Here is a 24,992-nt window from a genome sequence, read left to right as displayed (position 1 = left end):
TAGTAATTAATGAATAGTGAATTTACCAACCACCAATATTGTATTAAGGGTAATTATATTCACATCCCTCATTTTATTCACTATAGCCCTTCATATAAAATAACATTAATAAAGAATTATAATTTACTATTTTACCCTACGATCATAACCTCCAATTAAATCTCTATTTTATATAAGCCCCATAACACACGCAACTCAATCTGAGGCGAATACGTCTCCAATTACTGCACCATGTTAAGATTTATCAGTAGGACAATCACCCGATAACAGAGCCCATGCAAGCAAAGAAAACATCGATGTTAATACCGTGTTCAATGAGACTGGATCATCTGTGAGGAGATAAATGAAAAATGCAAGAACTATAAACTCATTTAATTGTACCCCCCCTTTTTCATCTATATCACAGTAGCCGACAAAGATTACCAATTCCCTCGTCACTGATGCTAAATTCAAACGCGTATGCAAGCATTTCTGAGTGATTGGTTTTGTTCTGTGTTCCAATCTCGTGTCAAAATTAAAAATAGAATATCTCTTGTCTCGCATCTGCTTTGCCTACTCTTTCCCAAATTATATGTTTGATGGGAAAAAATGGATTTGATATGATTGCACAATGAAAACTGATTCTAAAAATATGTAGTTGCATAAAATAGGATTTCGATTTTCGAATATGCCATTAAACTTTAGTATAATTTTTAAGCAATAAGCTTCACGATTCTATAACATACAAGGTTGGAATTAAGATAGGGATTTAATTTAGAGTCCAGAGACTCATGAAATAGTTGCATAAAATAGGATTTCTATCGTCAGAGGCTGAGGTTGGGGGTTATACAAAAATAAGAATTTAATCTAGAGGCTATAAATTGTAGGATAAAATAGTAAATTTATAATAATTTATTATTATTATTTTATATAAGAGGTTATAGTGACAAAAATGCTATTAATCCGTAAGAGAATTATAGTTTTAGGCTCTTTCAATATCAGAGTAATTGCATCATTAGTTCATGTAGCAGTTTATTTTTGTACAAACATTTATTCGTAAACTACAAAATCGAATTACTGTGAATTGATTTCTGCATCGGCCCAATAGGATCCCCATATTTGCATAGATTTATCTGTAGTATTTGGCCCAACAGAGAAACGCCCAAATACATCTAAAACCCTACTTAATTTAGCTGAACGCGACGCCATTGCCTCCTCTCTCTCTCCCGTCTCGCCCCGATTCAACAGCAAAGATGGTATTTGTTAGGTCCAGAGGGTCTCGAATAGGTGTATGGGGGGGAATACATCTATGGGCTATTTTCAACAAATCCTCAATCAGAGGGATCTCAGTCAGAGATCAAAACGAAACTTTGCATGCAAACAAAGACGCCTGTTTTACAGAAATCAGTTTTGACCAAACAGGATTGACGACTGATACTGAAAGCTCTTCAGTAAAGAGTTATCAGTTAAGTTGCTGAAACTTAACTGATGCACGTACGGGCTTCAGTCGTGTTTGCTAAGACAGAGATGATAACACTCTTCCTGACTATCAAAAGATAGATTAGTCAGACTGATATCATACGCAGCGGAAAATAAACTTAGTTTCACAATAGCCTCGGTGGAGTACGTTGTTGGTTATTAGGTTTCTCTTTGCAGTTAATCAGTGTTCAGTTTATCAATTGAAATAACACAAGTAAGAATGTAAAACTGAAAACTGTAAACAACACAGAGACTTTTATGTGGTTCGGAAAAACCCTTTCCTACATCCACGGTTGGTTTATCAGACCAACAATCCACTCCGCAAGTGCTTAACAGGTGCACTGCAAACCAAACTGTGTGCTTGCCGGGTGCACACAACCGTACCACTGAAGAAAACCCTTCTTCAGGACCCACGCTTCACTCGCGTCGGATTTCTCTGCTCAACACAACCCGTGCTAAGACTTCTCACTCAGAGTCAGAGTACCTTCCTGAACTCCGAATCACTCAAACACTCTTTTGGGGAGGAGGTTTGAACGAGTGCCAACTATACTTACAAAGAACAAGTTCTTTGAAGCAAGTTTGACCTTTGGCTTCTGGGTAAACAGAGGTTTGCCTAAGGTCTAAGAGAATGTGTGTAATCAGCAGTGACTGATTTTGGCTTTGGAATTCTCTTCTTCGATTTAAGCTTTAGGCTGAGTAGCAATTTCGGCAGAGCTTCAACTTATGTCGTTGAATCGGTGAAGGTTGAAGTGATCCTCGAGCGCTATTTGTAGGAGAACTCTTGAATAGATCCGTTGGCGTAGAACGTCATCAAGATTTCTTCCGTTGGAGAGCAATTCGAATTTGGGCTGAGGCTTCAATCTTCGAGGTTCCTTGTCTGGGTGGAAACGGCTCTCTTTGATGGACAAGAGATGTGACGTCTCTGAAAAGTAACCACCAGATAGGAATGACCTCTGCAGAGATAAGATCCTGAGATCTCTGCATTTAATGCGGCTGTACTTTGTGAGTACGTGACTTCCTTTGAACGTTGGAAGATCAGTCCGAGGAGGAATATTCAACTAATACTTGACTTTAGTATCAGTCCATTGCGCGCATTAAGTAATCAGTCTTCAACTGATACTTCAGTTGGTATCTTCAGTCTTCAGTCCTTCGTTCTTCAGTCTTCAGTCTTCAGTCTTCGACACCGCAAACTAAACTAGAAACGAACTCTAACACTTGAGTTCAAAGTAATTCTAGTCTATTACAATTAAGTCATATGAATTTTGGTATCATCAAAACAAGGGTTAGGATATTCCACAAGGTTCCCAACAATTCCCCCATTTTGATGATGCCAAAACCACACAGCAGTTCTAGACACCAAAAAGACTGAACTCACAGTACAAGTTCTAAAACTGGGGTGAAAACAGTTCCCCCTTAATAATAGAACCTAAAAACTTGTACTTGGAGTTAAGAACGAAACAGTTCTAAAACAGAACAAGGAGAAGACATAAAAACATAATCAGAGCCTGGACAAAAAGTCATTGTCTTCAGGTTGAGATCAAAAAGAAGTTCTTTTCATTAATAAAAGACTGATAAGCCATCAGTCGAGGTACAGAGCAAGACTTACATTGGAGTAAAAAGAAAAACAAAAACAACATGGGGAACCCATGGACTCCAGCAGTCTGCTTGGTTGCGCCTTGAACTTCTTGATCTGTTGGATTTGTATACTGAAAGCAAGAACGTTTTATGCTTGTATACAATGATTCTTGTGTTCACTATTTAATCTCCTATCTGATTGGGTTCATGATTGCATATGTATGTTCTTTATCTCTATATAAGTAGATTATATAGTGTGTTGTAGATCACAGAAGACCGTATAATTGGAATAACCTTAAGAGATATAATATAATCACAGCCGAAATAACTCTAGGACAAGTTATTGGTTTAGGCTGCGGTGTAGATGGAAGTAGTTTGTCTTGACTACTTATCTATACTGGTACGTCATAATTATTGATAGGACCACAGTGAGATATATTCTTCTATCTGACTAAAGTGAAGAATTAAAGATCTCGGTGACTTATAAGATCTTAATACTAATAAGATGTCAGATATATATGTTGATTCGTTTATCACTTTGACTTACTCTGAGCGAGAGTTATATAGTAACTTGAGTACTCTGTATCTTGGGTGATAGCGGTTAATATATGATATCTGATTATCTGTATTAGTACTCGTATCCGGTATAGGATAATGACATCCCCTTAAGGAGCTCAATAATGTTTATTGCGCTAAACCCTGCAGGTTGATTAAGTTCAGGCGCAATAATGAGGTTTGAGTGGTACTGCTTAAGGATTACAAAGAGATTAATTAATTTAGGCTGTCAGAGCTCTAATTAATTAATGGATGTCGGATATTTTAAATACGAGGATTTAATAAGTCTAAATACAAGCCCCGACTCATCACCGGCAATAAAGGGGTAAGTCAATATCGGTTCTCTAGTGGAATGAACTGATATTTATAAATTAATTATGGTCTGGGCTGACCATAGATAAATTAATTTATTTTAGGCCCATCTTTATTCCTTGTATCTGGTCCCTGGACTAGCCCAATGACTCCTAGCCCTAGAAGGAGCAGAAATCGCCCCTACCCTAAAGTGGCGCCCCCTACTGTTTATTTTATTATAAAATACAGCTGTCAGCTCTCAGGAAATACACACTGATAATTATTAGGGTTTGAGAGCTGAGAGGAGGCGCATGAAACGTTGGGAGCTTTCTGCCTTGGGACTTTCACAGCTCGTTGTCCATCCAACGGTGAAAGCTGAGCGGGATACAGTCGAGAAGATCAGAACTGGAGTCTTTCGATACGATCATCAACAACCTGTGCATCCGTTTTACAAGTAAGTATTTTCTAACACCTATGTGCAGCTGTTAAATTCATAGGAGCATGTTAGGATTAATCGTTGTATGATAAATTAATAATAACCAAGAAACGATCATCGGGCAAAGCGGAACGTTAATTCAGTTTAATATTCCTTCATGATCTTCATCTTCTGTCTTCGTGTCTTCATGTTCCTAAGCTTGTTCCACTCTCACTTGTTTTCCGTTGATTTGAGGTCTTTACTTTACCTCTTGGTTAATCTTCCTCATGATCATCGGATGAAATCAGATGATCATGTTGCTTAACCAACTTAAGTTCGTTTATGATGGTTTATCTTCCTTCCCCATTTTTGGCAACATCAAAAAGAAGGACGAACCTAAGAAGGAAGCAAAGAGCATGCGAAGGTAAGTTCGTATGAGGAAGATATTGGGGTTATTGGGGATGCAGAAGGCGAAGGCTTAGAAAGAGGTTAGGAAGAAGAGTGAGATGATGAGGGAGACAAGAAGAGAAGCAGAGGTTTGGAGAGGTGAGGGGACGTCAATTCAGTTGTAGCTGTGAGGATTCCACTGTTGACGTAGCGCCGATTGACAACAAGCTCCTGCTCATTGTTGTTGCTCTGCATCGAAGCTCCACAAAAGGCGAGAGGCCTTTTGGTGAAGACGATGAAGTCTATCCTATTTCAGACAGGTACTTCAAACCAATGCACCGGGCATGAGGATAGAAGACACTCGCTTCGCTGGATACAAGTGAGGGTAGAGCAAACTTTGACGTCGGAGAGACGTTGAGATCCAATGGAAGGGTCCGGTGAAGACCAGGTATGTGAGCGTCATTCTTCCACTCCATGACTTTGCCGTCATAGATTTCTCCTTTAGTCGGAACAATTTTTCTCTGCAACTTTGGAAAGTTTGAAAGTTTTTCTCACAGTGAAGGCTGTGGAGAGTTGTTAGTTGATGCAGAAAAATCGTGAAGACAACATGGTATAAATAGACAAGACGTGAACCATGTAAGAAGATGAAAAGTTTTTCGAAAACTGTGCCTAAAGTGTATTTGAAGAAAAATTCACGTCCGCCTTCACTGCGGGGGACTGAGACTTCTAAAAGGTGAGATGCATCATTGCATTCTGTCATGTCAATGAGTTTCTCAAGAAATTTTATCACAAAGGCAAAAAGGTTGGAAAGATTTTTGGTAAAAGATCAGGACAAGTTCAATCAAAATAGATTTTCCCTTTAAAATACTTGTCCTTCTCGGATATTCCATTTTCCAACAATCAGTTAAAGTTTTTGAAAGAAACTGATCAGTTAGAGAAAAATTTTGAACTGAAACTCAAAACTTCTAAACTGAAATAACTGATTTTAAAAGTAAGCTTTTAAAATACTTACTGATCAACTGAACATTGTAGTCAGTTGATACCACTAGATCCTGGTTGAATCATCAGGATGACTTCTTCTTCAGATGAGCGTTCTGACTTCATTGCTTTCCACGTCGGTGATCGTAGAATCAACAGTTGGTTGACCACCAGTCAGCATGACTGTTTGAGAAGGTCTTCAAACACAGCATCACTCTTCAGGGTTGATGAGGCCGATCTTTCCACACAGATCATTGAGCCTCTCTTCTGGAAGAGCCTTGGTCAGCAGGTCTGCACTCTGAACAGCAGTGGGAATCCATTCTATAGAGATATTCTTCTTTTCGACATGATCACGGATGAAGTGATGTCGAATAGCAATATGCTTAACTCTGGTGTGATGAACTGGATTCTGGGAGATTGCAATAGCGCTGGAGCTGTCGCAATAGATAGGAACTTCTTTTTCGTCGATCCCATAGTCCTTCAACTGATGGACTAACCACAGGATTTGTGAGCAGCAGCTTCCGGCAGCAACATATTCAGCTTCAGTTGTAGAGGTGGTGACTGAAGTCTGCTTCTTTGAAAACCATGAGATGAGCTTGTTGCCTAAGAATTGACATGTTCCGGAGGTTGATTTGCGATCAAGCTTGCATCTACCGAAGTCTGAGTCTGAATATCCGGTGAGCTTGATGTCGTCGTCTGCTGGATACCACAATCCTAAATTGGGTGTGCCTTTGAGATATCTTAGTATACGCTTTACTGCATCCAAATGAGCTTCCTTTGGATCTGATTGATATCTTGCACATACCCCGACTGCAAATGCGATGTCTGGTCTGCTCGCAGTCAAATACAGCAAAGATCCAATGATTTCTCTGTACTTCGTCGAAGAGACAGATTTTCCTTCTGAACCTGGATCAACTTTCCAGTTTGTGTTCATTGGGATCTTGACTGATTTCATGTGCTGAATACCGAACTTGGCTATCAGTTCCTTGGCATACTTGGACTGACTTATCAGTATTCCTTCGTCAGTCTGCTTGACTTGCAATCCGAGAAAGAAATTCATTTCTCCCATCATGTACATTTGGAACTTGTTGGTCATGATGTCGGCAAACTTCTTGCACATGCGTTCGGATTTGGATCCGAAAATTATGTCATCGACATAAATCTGAACAACCAAGAGATCTTCTCCTTCTTTGAGAGTGAACAGAGTTCTGTCCACAGATCCTTTCTTGAAACCTTGTTCAACAAGATACTCCAAGAGAGTATCATACCACACTCTTGGTGCTTGCTTCAATCCATAGAGCGCTTTCTTCAGCTTGTACACCTTTTCTGGTCCAGCAACCTCAAACCCTGGAAGTTGTTCCACATAGACTTCATCTGTGAGCACTCCATTGAGAAATGCACACTTGACATCCATTTGGTGTACCTTGAAACCTTTGTGAGCTGCGAAGGCTAAGAAGAGTCTGACTGCTTCAAATCTGGCAACTGGTGCGAACGTCTCGTCGTAGTCGATTCCTTCTTCTTGACTGTATCCTTTTGCTACAGGTCTTGCTTTGTTTCTCACAACGTTTCCTTCTTCGTCTTTCTTGTTCTTGAAAATCCATTTCAAGTCAATCACTTTTGCATCGTCTGGTCGATCTACAAGCTCCCAAACTGAATTCCGGTTGAATTCATTGAGTTCTTCTTGCATTGCGATGACCCATTGAGAAGACTTCAGAGCTTCTTCAACGTCCTTGGGCTCTGTAGATGATAAGAAACAACTGAAAATCGTATCTTCGTTGATGCAGTTCTGATTGATGTCGAAGACGAGGTTGCACATTGATCTCCGAGTCTTGACGCCATCTGATGGTTCTCCAATGATGTTCTCCTTTGAGTGGAGTTCAAACCATCTTCGATACTTCTTGATCTCTTCTGGAGATGGTGGGGCTTCTTCGGTCAGAATGGTTCTGAAGTGTTGAGCACTTTCTAGAGCAGGGGAGAGTTGAGCTGGAGCTGCTTCTGCACGTTCAACTCGATCTTCAGCAACTGGAGTTCCCCCTTGACTGATGCCATCTGCATTGGCTCCAGTCTGAACTTCAGACCTTTGGCTGATCTTTTGATACTGAAGCTTCTCAGTATCTTTATCTTTGCATGGTCCCCACACCAAGACAGTAGAGGGCTCGGTATTGTGGATTTCAGCTTTGGAACCTTCAGTGTTCTGAACACACTTTTCAGCTTCTTGTTCCCTGAAATCATCTGTAGACTCATCAAAGATCACATGAGGTGTTTCTTCAACACAAAGAGTTTGAGAATTAAACACTCGATAGGCTTTGCTTGAAAGTTCTGTTCCAGAGTATCCAAGGAAGACACCTGGATCAGTCTTGCTATCGAAAGTATTTAACCTCTTCTTTTCATTGTTGTGGATGAAACACTTAGAACCGAAAGCATGAAAGTAGGCAATCGAAGGCTTTCTGTTCTTCCATAGCTCGTATGGAGTTTTTCCATGTCTCTGAGTGAGGAAGGAGCGATTCTGCGTGTAGCATGCGTTGTTGACTGCTTCGGCCCAAAACTTCAAGGGGAGTTTTGATTCGGCTAGCATCGTCCTTGCTGCTTCCTTCAAAGATCGATTTCTTCTTTCTGCAACTCCGTTCTGCTGTGGATTTCTTGCTGCAGAAGTTTGATGACTGATTCCTTGTTCATCACAATACTCACGAATGACAGTATTGAGGAACTCAGTCCCACGATCTGATCTGATGCTGATGATGTTCACTTCCTTTTCAACGCTCAGTCTTCTCAGCAGCTTTGGCAGTTCCTCCAGCGTCTCTTTCTTCTTGAAGAGAAAGATGACCCAAGTATATCGTGAATAGTCATCCACAACTACTAAGGTGTACTTCCTACCGTTGTAGCTTCTTGGAGTAATAGGGCCAAACAGATCCATGTGAAGTAGATGCAGAATTCTTTCAGAGGAGTGTCCTGACTTTGACTTGAATGACATTCGCGTCTGCTTTCCTCTTTGGCATGCTTCACATTCTTGCTTCTTCTGGAACACAATAGAAGGGAGACCTTCTACCAGTTGATGTTTAGCAAGCATGTTGATCGTCTTGAAGTTGAGATGGTTGAGTCTCTTGTGCCACAGCCAGTTGAGCTCCGAGCTGCTCTTGCTGATGAGGCATGTTTCTGGTGGACTGTCTTCCCATGAAACGACGTAGAGACTCCCTTGTCTGAATCCTTTCAGAACCACCTTCTTTTGATTGTTTCTAACAGTGAATTCATCCTTCTTGATCTTCACTGTGAAACCGCTGTCACAAAATTGACTTACAGACAACAGATTATGTTTAAGACCAGAAACAAAGCTAACATTATTGATACTGGCGTTACCCATGTTGAGCACACCGTAGCCTTTTGTTTCTCCGATTGAGTTGTCTATGAATGCAACTTTGGATCCAGCTTTCTCAACATACTGAGATAGATATTCTTTGTAGTCCGTCATGTGCTTCGAGCAGCCACTATCCAGATACCACGTTCTGATTGAAGCTTTAACCTCTTCCTTCTTTTTGTGTTTCCTGACATTGACCTGCAAGGAAGAGTTGCTTCAGGCACCCAATCAAGCTTTGGGTCCTTCGATGTTAGCTCGAGTTCCCTTTGGAACCCATATCTGCTTCAGAGTTGGTCTGGCTGATCTCTTGCGCTTTGTTGATTGTCTGATTGACGTTGTTGGCGCTTCAGTTGGCACACGAGCATTCTTCTGTTGAGAATTTCCTTTGAAGGCCTCACTCTTGTAGGAGTTCTGTCTGATGAGTGGTTGAGGTCTTCTTTGCCCGACGAAGTATCTTCCTTGAGATACTCGCGTCTTTGCAGACTTATGGAGACTTGAGTGATGTCGTGTGACACGAGTCATTTGATGTCCAGTTGCTTGTCGTCATGGATGTCGCTTAGCTCGACTGGACTCAACATTGTTTGGTCTCCATGGATGTTGTTCCTTCTGAAACTGAACTGATGTCAGTCTCTGACTGATGTGACCTTTCTTCCCCCTGGACTAGTGAGGAAGATTCTTCTTGATTCCTGATGTTCCTTTCCCGATCTTTGACTGAAATCTGCTTTCCAGTCTTCTCAGTAAGATGATCTGACTGGGGGCCTCCTTTGCTCGTCTGTAGCTCCGTGGAGGTGGAACATTTGATCTTGCCATCAGTCTGCGTTTGCGAACTTCATCCATATCATGATCTCTTGATTCTTCTGATGTTGTGATTTCAGAATGATCGTCCTTTGAAATGATCACGATCTTCTTTCCTTTGTCAGCTGCAACCTTTCCTCCAATGCTTTTAATAAGACCTTTCGATGGAAAGTTGCTCATCATGGGAGACTGCATCATGCAGTTCTTGACTGTTTCTTCCATCTTGTGATTGAGCCTCTTGATCTCATGAGATGCTCTCTCACATTCTGAGTTGGAGATTCTGAGCTTTTCCTCCAGTCGGTTGTTCTCCATGATTAGCTGATCAAGACAAGTTTCATCCGAAAAGTAGATGATTGTCTGATTTCTAGCTCGTTCATCATTGATCTCCTTGTCCATTTTCTGATTCTGCTTGAGGAGATCTTCGAACATTTTCCTCAACTGACAGTGATCAGTCATGAGCTGATCAAACTTGTCAGTCTCATCGGATGAGCTATCTCCAGATTCTGAGTGGTCTCCTGAAAGCATCAGGAAGTTATCAGTATAAGGAGTTTTTGAATGAGAGATTACCTTTGAGCCATTCATTCCATTGTCGTAGCTGTTGTCAGCCACGCTTTCTGATTCATTGGCCATCAATGCTCGACTCTCATCGTCTGAGCTGGAACTGTCGAAGTCGGATGATTCTGATGTGTCTTCGGAAGAATCAGCATCGTCAGCAACCATCGCTTTCTTCTTCGAAAAGTTGCGATCTTTCTTAGCTTTCAGCTCTCTGCGCTCAGCTTGAGTCAGATCAGGGCATTCATTTCGAAAGTGCCCTTTCTTTCTACATCCAAAGCATTCCATGTCTTTGATGTCGTAAGCGGCTGACTTCCTTTCTCCGCTTCGATCTATGGAATGTCTGGAGTTGCTTTCTCTTTCCTTTTCTTTGTAGTGCTGCTTGTGGAACCTTCTGTACTTCCGAAACTTGGACTGCATCTTGTTGAATCTTTCAGTCAACAAAGCATATTGACTGAAGAAGTCCTCAGGGTTGAGTTCCGTTGGTTCCTTGATCTGCTTCTTGCCTTCTCTTGTTGAGGCTTTCAGTGCAACTCCTCTTGAGGTTGATGGACCATCTTCGTCTGATCCTCTAGCCTTCTTGTTTCCAAGATTTCTCAGAAGGTCGAACTCATTTTCCATGAGATCGGATAAAAGCTTGTTTGTCGGGAGCTGACTGTATTCAGGCTTATGCTGATGAGCGACTGAGTAGATCTGCCATTCTCCTCATGGCAGTGCTCGAAGAATCTTCAGGTTGATTTCTCGTTGAGTGTATTTGTCTTTGGAAATGGATTGAACTTCATTCAAGATTTGATTGAATCTAAGTTCCATTTCCTCGACAGATTCATTCTTGAGCATGAGGAAGGAGTCGAACTTCTGGCAAGCTATGGATAGCTTATTCTCCTTGATTTCCTCGGAACCTACGCACATTCTTTCCAGAATGTCCCACATCTCCTTTGCAGTTCCGCACTTGATGATCTTCATGACATGCTTGTCGGGAATGGTGCCGGAGATGATGCTTTTGGCGAGGTTGTCTAGCTCATCTTGCTTCATTTCTTCTGTGGTGAAGTCTGTTTTTTGCTTGGGCTGGACCTCATCGTAAGGATCTTGTTGTGGATCAACAGGAACCCTTTTGACGATTTCGGTGATGGTGATTGGTCCGCTGGTGATGACTTCCCACATTCGACAATGTTGGGCGGTGAGGAAGCTTTCAAGCCGAAACTTCCATATGTCGTATTTTTCAATACTAAACATAGGTAGAGAAGATAATCTGCTGTGGTTAGTCTCCATCAAAAAAGAGAGAACAGATAACAACAGATAGAACAGATAGCAAACACAAAAATAAAGAGAGAACTTTTTCGAGACCTTTGAGAAAAAGGATCTAGTTCAATTAGAACCTAATCAGATACAGATAGTTCTTGCGAACAACCTGCTCTGATACCAATTGTTAGGTCCAGAGGGTCTCGAATAGGTGTATGGGGGGGGGGAATACACCTATGAGCTATTTTCAACAAATCCTCAATCAGAGGGATCTCAATCAGAGATCAAAACGAAACTTTGCATGCAAACAAAGACGCCTGTTTTACAGAAATCAGTTTTGACCAAACAGGGTTGACGACTGATACTGAAAGCTCTTCAGTAAAGAGTTATCAGTTAAGTTGTTGAAACTTAACTGATGCACGTAAGGGCTTCAGTCGTGTTTGCTAAGACATAGATGATAACACTCTTCCTGACTATTAAAAGATAGATCAGTCAGACTGATATCATACGCAGCGGAAATTAAACTTAGTTTCGCAATAGCCTCGGTGGAGCACGTTGTTGGTTATTAGGTTTCTCTTTGCAGTTAATCAGTGTTCAGTTTATCAATTGAAATAACACAAGTAAGAATGTAAAACTGAAAACTGTAAACAACACAGAGACTTTTACGTGGTTCGGAAAAACCCTTTCCTACATCCACGGCTGGTTGATCAGACCAACAATCCACTCCGCAAGTGCTTAACAGGTGCACTGCAAACCAAACTGTGTGCTTGCCGGGTGCACACAACCGTACCACTGAAAAAAACCCTTCTTCAGGACCCACGCTTCACTCGCGTCGGATTTCTCTGCTCAACACAACCCGTGCTAAGACTTCTCACTCAGAGTCAGAGTACCTTCCTGAACTCCGAATCACTCAAACACTCTTTTGGGGAGGAGGTTTGAACGAGTGCCAACTATACTTACAAAGAACAAGTTCTTTGAAGCAAGTTTGACCTTTGGCTTCTGGGTAAACAGAGGTTTGCCTAAGGTCTAAGAGAATGTGTGTAATCAGCAGTGACTGATTTTGGCTTTGGAATTCTCTTCTTCGATTCAAGCTTTGTAGATATTAAGCTTTAGGCTGAATAGCAATTTCGGCAGAGCTTCAGCTTATGTCGTTAAATCGGTGAAGGTTGAAGTGATCCTCGAGCGCTATTTGTAGGAGAACTCTTGAATAGATCCGTTGGCGTAGAACGTCATCAAGATTTCTTCCGTTGGAGAGCAATTCGAATTTGGGCTGAGGCTTCAATCTTCGAGGTTCCTTATCTGGGTGGAAACGGCTCTCTTTGATGGACAGGAGATGTGACATCTCTGAAAAGTAACCACCAGATAGGAATGACCTCTGCAGAGATAAGATCCTGAGATCTCTGCATTTAATGCGGCTGTACTTTGTGAGTACGTGGCTTCCTCTGAACGTTGGAAGATCAGTCCGAGGAGGAATATTCAACTGATACTTGACTTTAGTATCAGTCTATTGCGCGCATTAAGTAATCAGTCTTCAACTGATTCTTCAACTGATACTTCTGTTGGTATCTGCAGTCTTCAGTCTTCAGTCTTCAGTCTTCAGTCTTCGACACCGCAAACTAGACTAGAAACGAACTCTAACACTTGAGTTCAAAGTAATTCTAGTCTATTACAATTAAGTCCTATGAATTTTGGTATCATCAAAACAAGGGTTTGGATATTCCACAAGGTTCCCAACAGTATTTTTGTCGCGGTTCTTGCGAATTTCTCTTGCTGATGACGATTGATTTTTCGTTTATTTGATAAAATTGCTGCTTGTTGATAGGTTCTCTCGAACGACTACGATTTGCTCAACCCACCGGCGGAGCTTGAGAAAAGGAAGCACAAGCTTAAGCGCCTTGTGCAATCTCCCAACTCTTTCTTCATGGTAACCTCTCTTCAATTTCGGTTTCGTTTTCGCTAATTTGATTTATGGTTTTTAGTTTTTTCTGTCATTATTTTTTATTGGTTTTTTGTAATTGTTGTAGGATGTCAAGTGCCAGGGTTGCTTCAATATGTAAGTTGCATCGGATTTTGTAAACTGGATAATTGGATTTGTGAAATTGTGAATCAAGTTTGTTGAATTATTTGTGAGATTTTGAGTGATTGTTGATCTGTGTGAATATGTGTATGTGTGTGCAGAACCACTGTGTTCAGCCACTCCCAAATAGTTGTTGTGTGCGGAAATTGCCAGACGGTGCTGTGCCAACCGACTGGCGGCCGCGCCAGGCTCACCGAGGGCTGCTCATTCCGGAGAAAGGGCGATTGAGGAACATATGGAATGGATTCTGGTTTGGTGTTTTCATTTTGATCATTCAAGACATGCTATGTTTCTTTATGTAACCTTTTAAGTTAATTCAATCTAGATTCGGATTATGTTATATTATCTTCCCTGTGAGGTTTATCTACTTTTTGCTTAGTTGATTGAGATCAAGTTTTGAACTTGTAGCTTCGAAGGTTTGCATTTCCCATTAGAATTATTTAGGGGTAATTCTATTGATAGCCACCATTCTTCTCTCTATAGCCTCACATTTAATAAAATAATAAAAATAATATTACCCCTAATTTAATTTAGGGCAATTCTCTTTAGAATTCGCCGCCGGTGAAATGGTTGAAACTTGAAACTGGACACTTACACGCTCAAAACAATAAGAATAATTAAGGATGATTCATTCATGCGTAATCATGATGATTAGGATTTGATGGCTGCTAAATGGAGGTGAGAGCTTCTGGAAACAATATGATGTTTGAAGGGGTTGTGCAGTTTGCACTGAATGTGATCATGGACAAAGGCTTTGACAATGATAATATATACTTCTTTGTTTGTTTCACTGGATTTGGTTGCTTATTCTAATAATAAATTCTCGTTTCAATTTTGCTTTTAGAATTCTATGGAGCGAGGCTACATATTCTGTAGCCATATTACTTGAGAGGCTTTCGACTGTGCTACTCAAAATCGCGAGTTGTTTGTATATATTTTTTTGAATGATTCAATTGTATATATTTAAGCCTTTAGGAATTTTCCTAAACATTTCTCTCTTTTAGTTAGTTTGATTTTAGTTGCGTGTCTCCACTACAAGGTGGGACTGGTTTCGTTGAGGCTGGTTTCTCAAAAGCAAAGAACAATTATTTATTACGTGATTAATTTGTTTGGAGGCTATAAGGTTAAAATAGTAATTTTCTTATTATTTTTATTAATTTGTTTTTATAAGGGGCTATACTGAGTAAAATAGGGGCTACGTATAGAATCACCCATTATTTAGTGACTCTTGTGGGATTTGGTTGCTAGCTGCAGCTTGTTTTTCAATTGTGATTTGTTTGGCGAGATCTAGTTTATTCAGCCATGATACGAAACCTTTGATGCCAATGTGTTATTGTGTCTGCCTAAAAATTTGGTGCATATAGGCGTCATGTAACTTTTAAGGCAATGCAGTCTTTTTATTGTTGTGATATGCTTTTTTGCTGCATTTTATATGTTGCACACGGGTTAGCACCTTCTTTTTGCGCAGATTCTGTCGAGCCATTATTTACCTCTTCGGCGCGGAATACTTGAGGAGGCCAACTTCCGCCGACTGCCAACGGCTTCTAGCAATGCACGAAGCGAAGCACGACTTCCCAGGAATGCTAGGGAGCCTCGATTGCATGCATTGGCCGTGGAAGAATTGTGCAACGGCATGGCAAAGCGCATACACTCGCGGCGATCAAGGGGAACCGACCATCATCCTCGAAGTCGTCGGATCGTAAGATCTATGGATCTGGCATGCTTTTTTTGGGACTCCTGGTTCGAACAACGACATCAACGTGCTCAACAACTCGACGTTGTTCAACGATCGACTGCAAGGAATGGGGGTGCCGGTCACATATCAAGTCAACAACACCTACTACACAAGTGGGTACTACTTGACTGACGGCATCTATCCCAATTGGCCGGTATTCGTGAAGAGTCCTACACATCCGACGGATCCGAAGGGGAAGAGATTCAAAGTGATGCAGGAAGCAGCTCGCAAGGATATTGAACGAGCCTTCGGCGTCCTTCAAGCTCGTTGGGCAATCGTCAAAGGCCCATCGCGTCTTTGGAGCAAGGAGGAGATGAGCGACATCATGTCCACGTGCATCATTTTGCACAACATGATCATCAAAGACGAAGGCGAGCACGCAACACAGTGGGAAGAAGACGCCGACGAAGCTTCGAGTAGCGCCGCATCTCAACCTCGTGCCGGTGCTCCGCCGGATTTTCGTGCATTTGTTGCACGACAAGCATCCATGCGAGACGTGGAGATGCATGCTCGCCTCACTTTGGACTTAAAGGAGCACATTTGGTCTCGTTTTGGTCCGATCGAGCCCTAGGAAATTATTGTATTTTTTATTTTTTTATTGTATTTAAATTATGTCTTTAAATTATTGTAATGTAGAATTTAATTTTAATAAAATATGAATTTTAAAAATAAAAGTGTAGAAATGTGAATTTTGTGGAAATGGGGATCTAAGCACCCATCTAAGACACAATGCATTGGAGAGGGGTGTGTCTTAGATGAGGACCACCTTCTAAGACACCCCCTAAGCATCAATGCATTGGAGATGCTCTAAGCATTTAGTGGGCCCAGCGGCCGCTGCCTTCTCCGCGCCGCGACCGCTGAAGCCCAGCGATCACTGGCTTCTTCAACCTGCTATCCGCGGGAGTTGGGATCCAGTCAGCGCTGGCTTTTCCAACGTTTTAATTTTTTTATCCATCTATTTCTAACAAAGTAAATACATGATAAAAAAAATAATAATAATATTATCTCACTTTTTCTTATCCATCATTTTCAAATGAAAATTTTACTATCAAAATAAACCCACCCTTAGTGAAAATCCGAAAGTCCGTTGCTTTGGCCGGAACTAGGGCTTTCACTACAAACCACTCTCCATCAATTCCGATCACGCAAAATGTTCAGTGCACTGCGTTTCAACTTGAGATCGAGCCTCCGCCGCTTCTCAACGGCGATTAATCGCCGCCACATCGAGGACGAAGGCGACTGGCTTTACTCCTCCGAGTGGTGGGCCGGCCACCCCTCTTCCAGGCGCAACGTCTTCCGGGAAAACTCCCGCCATGGAAACGGTGTCGTATCTGTTCTATCTCACCCTTGCTCCAAACCAGTACGTCGTTACGTATATATATATGTCCACGTTTGTATGGATATATTTCTATGTAGCTATTGACGAATAGCATTGATGCAGGACAGATTTTACTGGGGAAAAACTGAAAAATGGCTCCAACAGAGGCGCGATGAGATATTTCCAGGTTCGAAAAATGGCGGAAACTTCAGAGTTTGTGGTTATGAATGGAGAACGCTTCACTTCAATGACTTCACTCGTGAAAGCACCGTTAAAGTTTTGGTTGCGCGTACGGAAGAAGAAGAAGGAGATGAAGCTGGCTCCGTTTGCGTTATGCAGCAGCCACGTTGTCTGGCTGTACCATGTAATTCCCCCCAAATTTTTTCCTTCTCAATTCACTATGCTAGAATCCTAATGACTGTATCAAATAAATCGTTTTATTGAGCTCAATTTTCAATGGATAGTCTGAAACAAAAAAAAAAAGTGGGAGATTGAAAAGAGTAGACTGAGAAAAGAATTGAACATTGATTTGTATATCTTTCCCATGATATTATGTATAGGTCATTCCTTACCCATCCGGTGCTCATTTATCGAGCAAGAGTTGGGACTCTCTGTTTTTCTGATTCGTGCCTTTGTTTGCAGATGTGAAGAGTATGATATCTGCTGGATTGTCTACCATCACATCATGCAATTATGAGCTCATGAAGAATGCTGTACTTGGGAAACAAAATTTGAATGTTCTATGTATCGGTCATGGCGGAGGAAGCATACCTTTGTTTATGGCTAGTGAAATCCAAGGTTTAATAAAACTAACCCTCTTTTGCATTCAGTGATCTGAGAAGCTTTATTTTAGATATCGCTCTGTTTTAGGTGCTTCTAATCATAAGCGAACAATTGTAGTTGGATCTTGTTCTATGCAATATACTTTCCTCTCATATAAATGCAATATTTAGCTATATATAATAATATATTGTGAAATTCACATTAATAATCTTTTTTTCTTGTCAATGGCCCTTACTATAGTCACTATATAAGGATAGTCCAGTTACTTCCCTGAAGTTGGCATTGCTAAAAAAATATGACACTGTGCAAGTGAATTATGCACCCTTGCACACTTGTGAGCTGTGTCTTTCCCGTGGACAATTGTGTTTCTGTAGTCCTTAGTAGTTTTTTACTTTTGAGAGTTTGGCAGCCCTTGAGATTGAACTGAATTGGTACATTATATTTGCTATGGTTTAACATTTCTGATCTGAAAAATCTGTTTACTAGCTTGATAAGGACGAGAACCATGTTCTTTGATTTGGCCAAACATTTTGCTGTTTACTCTTGCTGGACATGGCTGCGTATCTCATCTTTGGTACCTTTTCAGGTGCTGTGGTTCACACGGTTGAGATTGATCCGATTGTAGTCTCAGCTTCAACACGAGCAATGGGGTTTCCTGCCTTCACAGTTACGTCTCCCAATGGAAAGCGTGCTCGTGCAGTGCCAGACCCTCTGGATGAGGTTCTGTGGAAAGGCATTCATGAAAGGATGCTACTGTTCAGTTGGGATGCGGAGAAGTTTGTTCAAGAGAGCACGAATGTCTACGACATCATCTTCATTGATGCCTACGACGGGGAAGACATCTTCCCACGCAAGCTGTGGGATCCTGATTCCCCGTTTCTGCAAGCTCTGGGGAGCCGGCTCCATCCGGATCACGGCACAGTTGTGGTGAACCTGCACGCTGACGTGGAGGTGGACTTGGATGCAGCAGATGCACCGCAGGTCTCGTTCTTCCATATGGGAAAGCACGTGTCTCGAGTATGTGACGCATATGTAGATGTGTTGCTAGAGAGGGGCAATGGTTTTGGTTATACTGTTCCTGTACCGTGGGTGTATAATACATCTCTTGTTGTATGTCGAGGTTTGGGCAGACCTAAGGATAGTATGGAGTGGAATACAATTTTGAACACTCTGATTTGCAAAGGTCTTGAGGTGGACAAACTGCTTAACATGCCATTTTCTTGTTTGCAGTATGTTAAAGGAGGTTTTACTCCGCTGGAGTGATGATCAATTCAACATTTCTCTCTCAACTTCTTTATCATACAATCTCTCTCCCTCTCTCTCTCTCTCTCAAATGCACCCTCCTCATTCTCCACAATCAAATTCATGGTCGAATCGAGCTCAAACCATAAAATCAATACTCCTACCATTTCACTTTGATGCTATCACATTGTTTTTAATAATTTTTTAAGAAAGTAATGCAATTTAAATTTAGAAAGTGAACTATATATTTGAACATATCAAGAAAGAATAGGACATTAACAAAGTGAGACCAAGGGGATAAGATTCGGTGTTCTATAATTTTATGTGTGCACTGTCTCTCTCACTTTTATAATTATTATTATTTAAATAATAATTTTTAATAAAAATTTTATAATACTAGTATGATTTATACTTAATTTTATTTTAGAAAATAATACACCATTATTTATAATTTATCAGCCTATTATTAGAAAATAAAAGTGAAATTAAATAATAAAAAATAATTATATACCCTAATTAGATGGAATAAACCCCAATTAATAATCATAAAATTAAATTAAAGCATATAAAGTTGAAATTAGAGAGAAAATATATAATAAAATAAATAAAATTGAAAATAAAATATAAAATGGGACATCAAATATAATACACTGAATCTCAATCCAAAATAGTTAAGCGATTTTTTTTAAATACCTAGAAAATGTTTTGAGCAGCATACAAACTGTATGTAATAGAGAAAAAAAAAGGTTACAGTATAGTATGAGTATGCTTGTGTATTCTTCTGTAAAATTATCAATTTAATAATGGATATATTTATTTAATTTTTTTTTTGGAAGAAGTACTCCCTCCGTCCCAATATTGTTGGTCACATTCTTTTCGACACTGAGATTAAAAAAGGAATAGTTAGTGGAGATAAGTGTGGTCCCCATATAATTAGAGGCATTTAATTAATTTGTTATTCTCATTTGACTTTAAATATATTTCACTTTTTTTGTTTTTTTTCGCTGTTTCATTTTCGGCTATTTCATTCATTAATTAACTCTATAATTATGAAGTCATTTTCGGCTGTTTTCATTCATTTTTGTTGTTTCATTTTTCACTTTAAATATGAAGTCACCAATACTCAATAATTTCGGCTGTTCCATTCATTAATTTGAAGTCAACTTTAAATATGAAGTCACCAATATTCAATAATTTCGGCTGTTCCATTCATTAATTTGACGTCACCAGTATTCACTAATTTCAAGTTTTTAAATTAACTCAAAGCTATGACTAACAAAAAACAATTTAAATAAGACAAAAATGAACAAAAAGAGGCCGCAGTTTTTTTGGCCTCCAAATCTATAAATCTCCATCATTACACAAATTTGAGTACAAATTTAGTTTCCCCCAAAAACAAATCTATAAATCTGCCATCATTTGGAGATTTTCACTAATCAAGTTCTGCTCCAAAAACTCAAAAACTACAAGTTCTGCTCCAAAAATTCAAAAACTACATACACTATGGTCATCAAAGACCTCTCTACCAAAGATAGGAACAAAATAGTGCAGTTTCTTCTTGCAAATTTGAAGAATGGCAAACCTAGATATGGTGCCATGAAGGAGGCTGCAGCCCTCTTCAACTAGGCTGCAGCCCTCTTCAACTCCTCCCAACGCACCGTCACTCGACTTTGGGCGGCTGCCAAGAAACAAAAGGAAAAAGGTGATTAAATATTTTTAACAAGCCACAAACCAGTGCTGCAAGAAGAAAAAGAGTTAGCGTCGACATAGAGCTAATTCAAAGCCTAGAGCTACACAAAAGATCAACAATTAGACGACTTGCAGTGGGGATAAATCAAAGCAAAAGCACAGTTTGGAGGTGGGTAAACAAGGGGCTGATCAGAGCTCATTCAAGTGCTATTAAGCCGGATCTCACAGCCCCAAATAAGTTGATGCGACTGCGTTTTTCATTAGAGGCATTGGAATTTGATCGCATTATGTTGGCATTGAAGTTTAAGGCTATGGACAACACCATTCACATAGATGAAAAGTGGTTCTACATCACAAAGGCAGCACATAGATTCTACCTAACACCGGCTTAGGGAGATGCGGCCAACAGGACACCGCTCAGAGAGGTGACGGGCTCCGGCGACGCCTGCTCGTCGGACCAAATCGTGTGTTTCTTCATCACAGCGTATGAAATGGGCCGAAAAAGACGGACACATGCAATTAATCGGGGAACCAAGGGAGAAACCCCTAGATTCAGAGGGGTAATCGTCGTTCAATCGGTGATTCGACGGTGAGAGAGAGCCGAAGTGTGGCAGCTAGGGTTGGACCGATGAGAGAGAGAGAAAAAAGGGTTGCGGCTAGGTTGAAAAGAAATGATGCCAAAAAATAGGTTTAAGTAGGGTATAATTAGGGTTCATTTAGTGAGTTAATTAAGGTCTTTAATTAAGTCTAATTTTTCCTTATTTTGGAAAGTGGCCAATAATAATGGAACAGATCAAAAAGGAAATGTGGCCAACAATATTGGGACGGAGGGAGTAGTTATTTAATGAGAGGGTGGTTTCAGATAATCATATGGCAGAAGAAGAAAGGTTGAGCGGCTCCTCTGCCGGCCCGAGCCCGAGCCCGACCCCGACCCATAATCCGTGCCCCATTTGCCTCTCCCCTACAACGCAAGAATCCTATTTGGATCAGTGTTTCCGTAAGCCTCCATTTCCGCGATATTATTCTTCAATTAATTCAATTTTGATTTCTCTTCTTGTTTTCAACTCATTTTTTACATTCTCCATGTTCTTGAAAAATTAATTTCCCAGAGTTGATTTGCAATTACTTCAGATCGTTCTTCTTGAAATTGAACCCTCCGAGTATGTTTTGATTGGAATTTGGAGTAGGTAATGAATCATTTTGAGGTGCAATAAGTAGAGAGGAAATGAGGAGAGGAAAATAGAAAGAAACCAAGGAGTTTGAAGATGCAAATTATACTAGTAAAAGATCTTAAAAGGAGCTAGTGACTCTATAGGCATAATAAACTACATTTTAATTATGATATTTAGATGGTTAAGTAGTTTTTAGTGAGATTCTAATATTGGAACTTTAATTCTTATGTTGATGGAGAATAGTTCTATGGAGTGAATTTCAGAAACTTTATGTCTGATGTTTGGAAGATGCATATCTCATAGTTTTTGCGAGACTTTGTATGCTGTCTCGGCCTTTATTTCAAGCTGTCTTTGTAAATATGCTACTTGAAATTTTATCCAGAAAGAAGAAGGCATATTGTGGTTTTTAATTATCCATTGATGTTTAAGCTCAAATGTTTCAGACAAATTTTGCTATCACTGCATAGTGAAATGGATCAATATAGTTGCACGCCGGCAATCCTGTTCATCTTCATCGATGACTTGTCCTTTGTGCAAGGTAAGCTTTATATTTTGGTTTTCACCTTTCATTTACTAATTCAACATTAGTCTTAGTTGATCAAGGATGTTAACATATATTTTATGCCTTTGTATGTTTGCTGATGCAATTATATTTTAAAATCACGTCAAATTTTCTGTAACAAATTTCATCACCGTAGATACTTTGCTCACTTTTATGAAACCGATCATGATACTCTCTTTGTAAACAATAATCCTTGTTGATGCAATTGTCTTGGGAAAATCATATAATGGATGTGAGCCTTTTTCTTGTGTTATTGCAATGACAAGATCTCACTTTGATAGTTCCTATATTTATTAACATGTGGTATCCCATGCTTACCGGTTCTAGCAAGTTAAGAACCTATTATTTGGCCAAAACTCGGAATGACCTGCATGCTTGGTAAGGAGATTTTAGCAAATCTTAATCGGGCTAGCTAGGTAAAACTACTGATGCTGTGTAGTTTAACAATAGTTTTGCTTTCCAGTCTATCAAGATTTTTGTGTAGGTCGAGGAGCTTGCTAAAGGTCTGATGATCTCCGTTGTCCACATCCTCTTGAGAGATGAATAGGAATAAAATACTAGTTTTTGTTTCTTTCGTAGGGTTTCTCTTTAGTTTGTGATACCAAAATGCCAGAATATGGCGACAAGAAAAGATAGAGATGAATAAGTATATTTATTTGTAAACAGTTACCAGTGGATAATTTATGAATGCTCTATTCCTCTTCGGGCTGTTTTTATCTTTTATTACATTCTTTTATACCTTTCTTCAGAGAGAGAACTTCTCGATTATCTGTGGATATGATGGAACTTCTTTTCAACGGCATTATGTTGGCAAGAGTTTGGGAGATAGGTATGGTAGAGTTGGTTTAGTTTGAGCCTATATTTATGAGATCTTCATCTTTACCTTTTCTTAGTTTCTCGACTGCAAATTATTCAATTATTTGATCGTTTATTGTGATTTCACAGTGAATTCTTTTCAGAAGCTCACAGATATAGGCTGAAATGCTACTACACCGACCCAGGTTTTTTCAATTCCTTTGCTATTTGAATTGCTCTATTCAATTTCAATCTTGTAATTAGCTTTAATCACCCCCCCTTTCAAACCCTGGTTATGTGGTGGCAGGTGATATTGCTGAAAAAGTACATGTTTCACTTTACTGGAAGTTTCGCAAGTATCTACGGCAAAATCATTTCCTAGCTGACTGGTTGAGAAGGGAAATTCAGGCTGTAATGCAGGTATTCATTCTTATATTCTCCATTTATTTCCCAATCTTTTGATAACTGAATTGAGTATAAATCACCACCCTTCCTATTGCACTTGACAAAGTGGTTAGTTTTGAATAATACTCTACCAGGATTATCCTTGTAAATTTTAATACATAAATTGTTTGGAAGATGGAAAAACTTACGCGATCGGAATAAATTGCCTTTAGATGGATCACACAGTAATTTATTATATATATCTGGTGGACATTAATTTCCACCTCAACCCGACACAAGACCTTCTACCCTCTGCCAATGTTTCTAGATTTCTTACTAATACAGTCTAGTGTAGGTCTTTGTGGAAGTTGTCAGTCAAGAATGCAAAGATTCTTTCTTTATCAATACAACGCCAAATACTTAACAGTTTCAGCGTTCATCTGATTCTCAGCGTCTCCCTTTACATATTTTTCTTCCACTAGATTTGACATTTGAGTACTGAAGATATGATTGGAATTTATATTTGTAGGAGCCTAATTGATGAATTAATATACGCCTTTGATAACAAAGAAAATGAAGACTGTAGAATGTTTGGATCTGAGAGAAGAAACATGGATTGTCTGGTCAGAATCTATTATGCCGATTAATAATCATTATTAAGTCAAGTCAAGTCAGTTTTTAGGTACCCTAGTTACTGCTGATGTTCTCTGTCGCTTGAGAGAGTATTGTAGATTACATGTATATCGTTCACTCCATATGCAGGAGGAGGATGTCGACGTTATCATGCATCACGTACTTGGTGTTGTCGACTCGTTAAGAAGGTATTGTGCATCTTAATTTCTAAATGCGATTTGCAGAGATCTGGATGATTGTCATCATTTCTTCAATGTTGCAGGGATTGGTCAAAGAAGACTAGTGTCTCGACTGAAAAGGCGCGAGAAGAGTTCAGAGCGGCAGTTTCGGATGCGGTGAGGCCATTTTTGACAGGTAGGACAGAGAGGTTTGTAGAAGAGTTAGAAGTGTTTGTAGCGTCAGGCCTCAACATGGATGCTTTTGATGAAATGTACATTAAGCATTTAGGTTGGAAAGAGAGTGAGAAGGATTGTGATGAGACTCATGAACCTACACCTGCTGTACCCTACTTGTACATCTTTGATGAAGATGATCATCCTCATCAAATTTGATTCTTTGTGCTCTTGTTAACGGAGGTTTGGTTTGATGGATGAGATTGATAAGATTGATGATATAGGAAGATGATTAAATAATTCACCTAATTTAACAGTGATAAATAATCACTCAATTTGATTATTAGAAATTTTAGAATGCAGGTCGAGTTATCCATCACTGTCCGAATTATTGAAACCAAGCACTTAATTAAGTAGAACTATTTCATCAATTATGCCTTATAATTCAAACCAAACACCTTAAGAAATCTGGACATTTAAATCACGAATTAACCGCTCCATCATTATATCATATGTGAGTTGAAAACATGAGGCCTATACACTCTGTATAAAAGGTATCTACTTTATAAAATTTGATTTGCTAAATATGTCCCTACTTGAAGGGCAATAATTATATACTTATATTTATCAATTATATCTATCATATACCTCTTATTTTTAATTTAAGAACAAT

General features: G+C 39.7%; 4 protein-coding genes across 6 annotated transcripts; all 4 read left to right on the top strand.

The window, feature by feature from the left end:
• Positions 1–1,106: 1,106 nt before the first annotated feature.
• On the top strand, positions 1,107–14,067 carry LOC130996964 (40S ribosomal protein S27-2-like). 2 transcript variants are annotated; one of them, XM_057922258.1, is made up of 4 exons: positions 1,107–1,235; positions 13,420–13,521; positions 13,622–13,650; positions 13,776–14,067. In XM_057922258.1, exons 1-4 carry the CDS (start codon positions 1,233–1,235, stop codon positions 13,900–13,902), a joined length of 261 nt encoding a protein of 86 aa, XP_057778241.1. In that variant the 5' UTR covers positions 1,107–1,232; the 3' UTR covers positions 13,903–14,067. The 2 variants fall into 2 exon arrangements, with proteins under 2 accessions (XP_057778241.1, XP_057778240.1); XM_057922257.1 differs by lacking the exon at positions 13,622–13,650.
• Positions 14,068–15,476: 1,409 nt separating this feature from the next.
• LOC130998594 (uncharacterized) lies at positions 15,477–15,980 on the top strand. The gene has a single exon (XM_057924009.1). The coding sequence runs from the start codon at positions 15,477–15,479 to the stop codon at positions 15,978–15,980; it is 504 nt and encodes a 167-aa protein (XP_057779992.1).
• Positions 15,981–16,453: 473 nt separating this feature from the next.
• LOC130996934 (uncharacterized) lies at positions 16,454–18,799 on the top strand. Of its 2 annotated transcripts, none has more exons than XM_057922213.1 (4): positions 16,454–16,769; positions 16,856–17,091; positions 17,370–17,525; positions 18,097–18,799. In XM_057922213.1, exons 1-4 carry the CDS (start codon positions 16,723–16,725, stop codon positions 18,771–18,773), a joined length of 1,116 nt encoding a protein of 371 aa, XP_057778196.1. In that variant the 5' UTR covers positions 16,454–16,722; the 3' UTR covers positions 18,774–18,799. The 2 variants fall into 2 exon arrangements, with proteins under 2 accessions (XP_057778196.1, XP_057778195.1); XM_057922212.1 differs by having other exon boundaries at positions 16,851–17,091.
• Positions 18,800–21,298: 2,499 nt separating this feature from the next.
• On the top strand, positions 21,299–24,580 carry LOC130996947 (uncharacterized). The gene is made up of 7 exons (XM_057922233.1): positions 21,299–21,438; positions 22,057–22,151; positions 22,925–23,004; positions 23,121–23,176; positions 23,278–23,390; positions 24,117–24,175; positions 24,250–24,580. Exons 1-7 carry the CDS (start codon positions 21,312–21,314, stop codon positions 24,536–24,538), a joined length of 819 nt encoding a protein of 272 aa, XP_057778216.1. The 5' UTR covers positions 21,299–21,311; the 3' UTR covers positions 24,539–24,580.
• The last annotated feature ends 412 nt before the right edge of the window (positions 24,581–24,992 follow it).

This window comes from Salvia miltiorrhiza, chromosome 8 (genome assembly GCF_028751815.1).
Source record: "Salvia miltiorrhiza cultivar Shanhuang (shh) chromosome 8, IMPLAD_Smil_shh, whole genome shotgun sequence".
Lineage (NCBI taxonomy): Eukaryota > Viridiplantae > Streptophyta > Magnoliopsida > Lamiales > Lamiaceae > Salvia > Salvia miltiorrhiza.
Note: the sequence above shows the minus strand (reverse complement) of the source record. Positions and strands in the feature narration are given on the sequence as shown.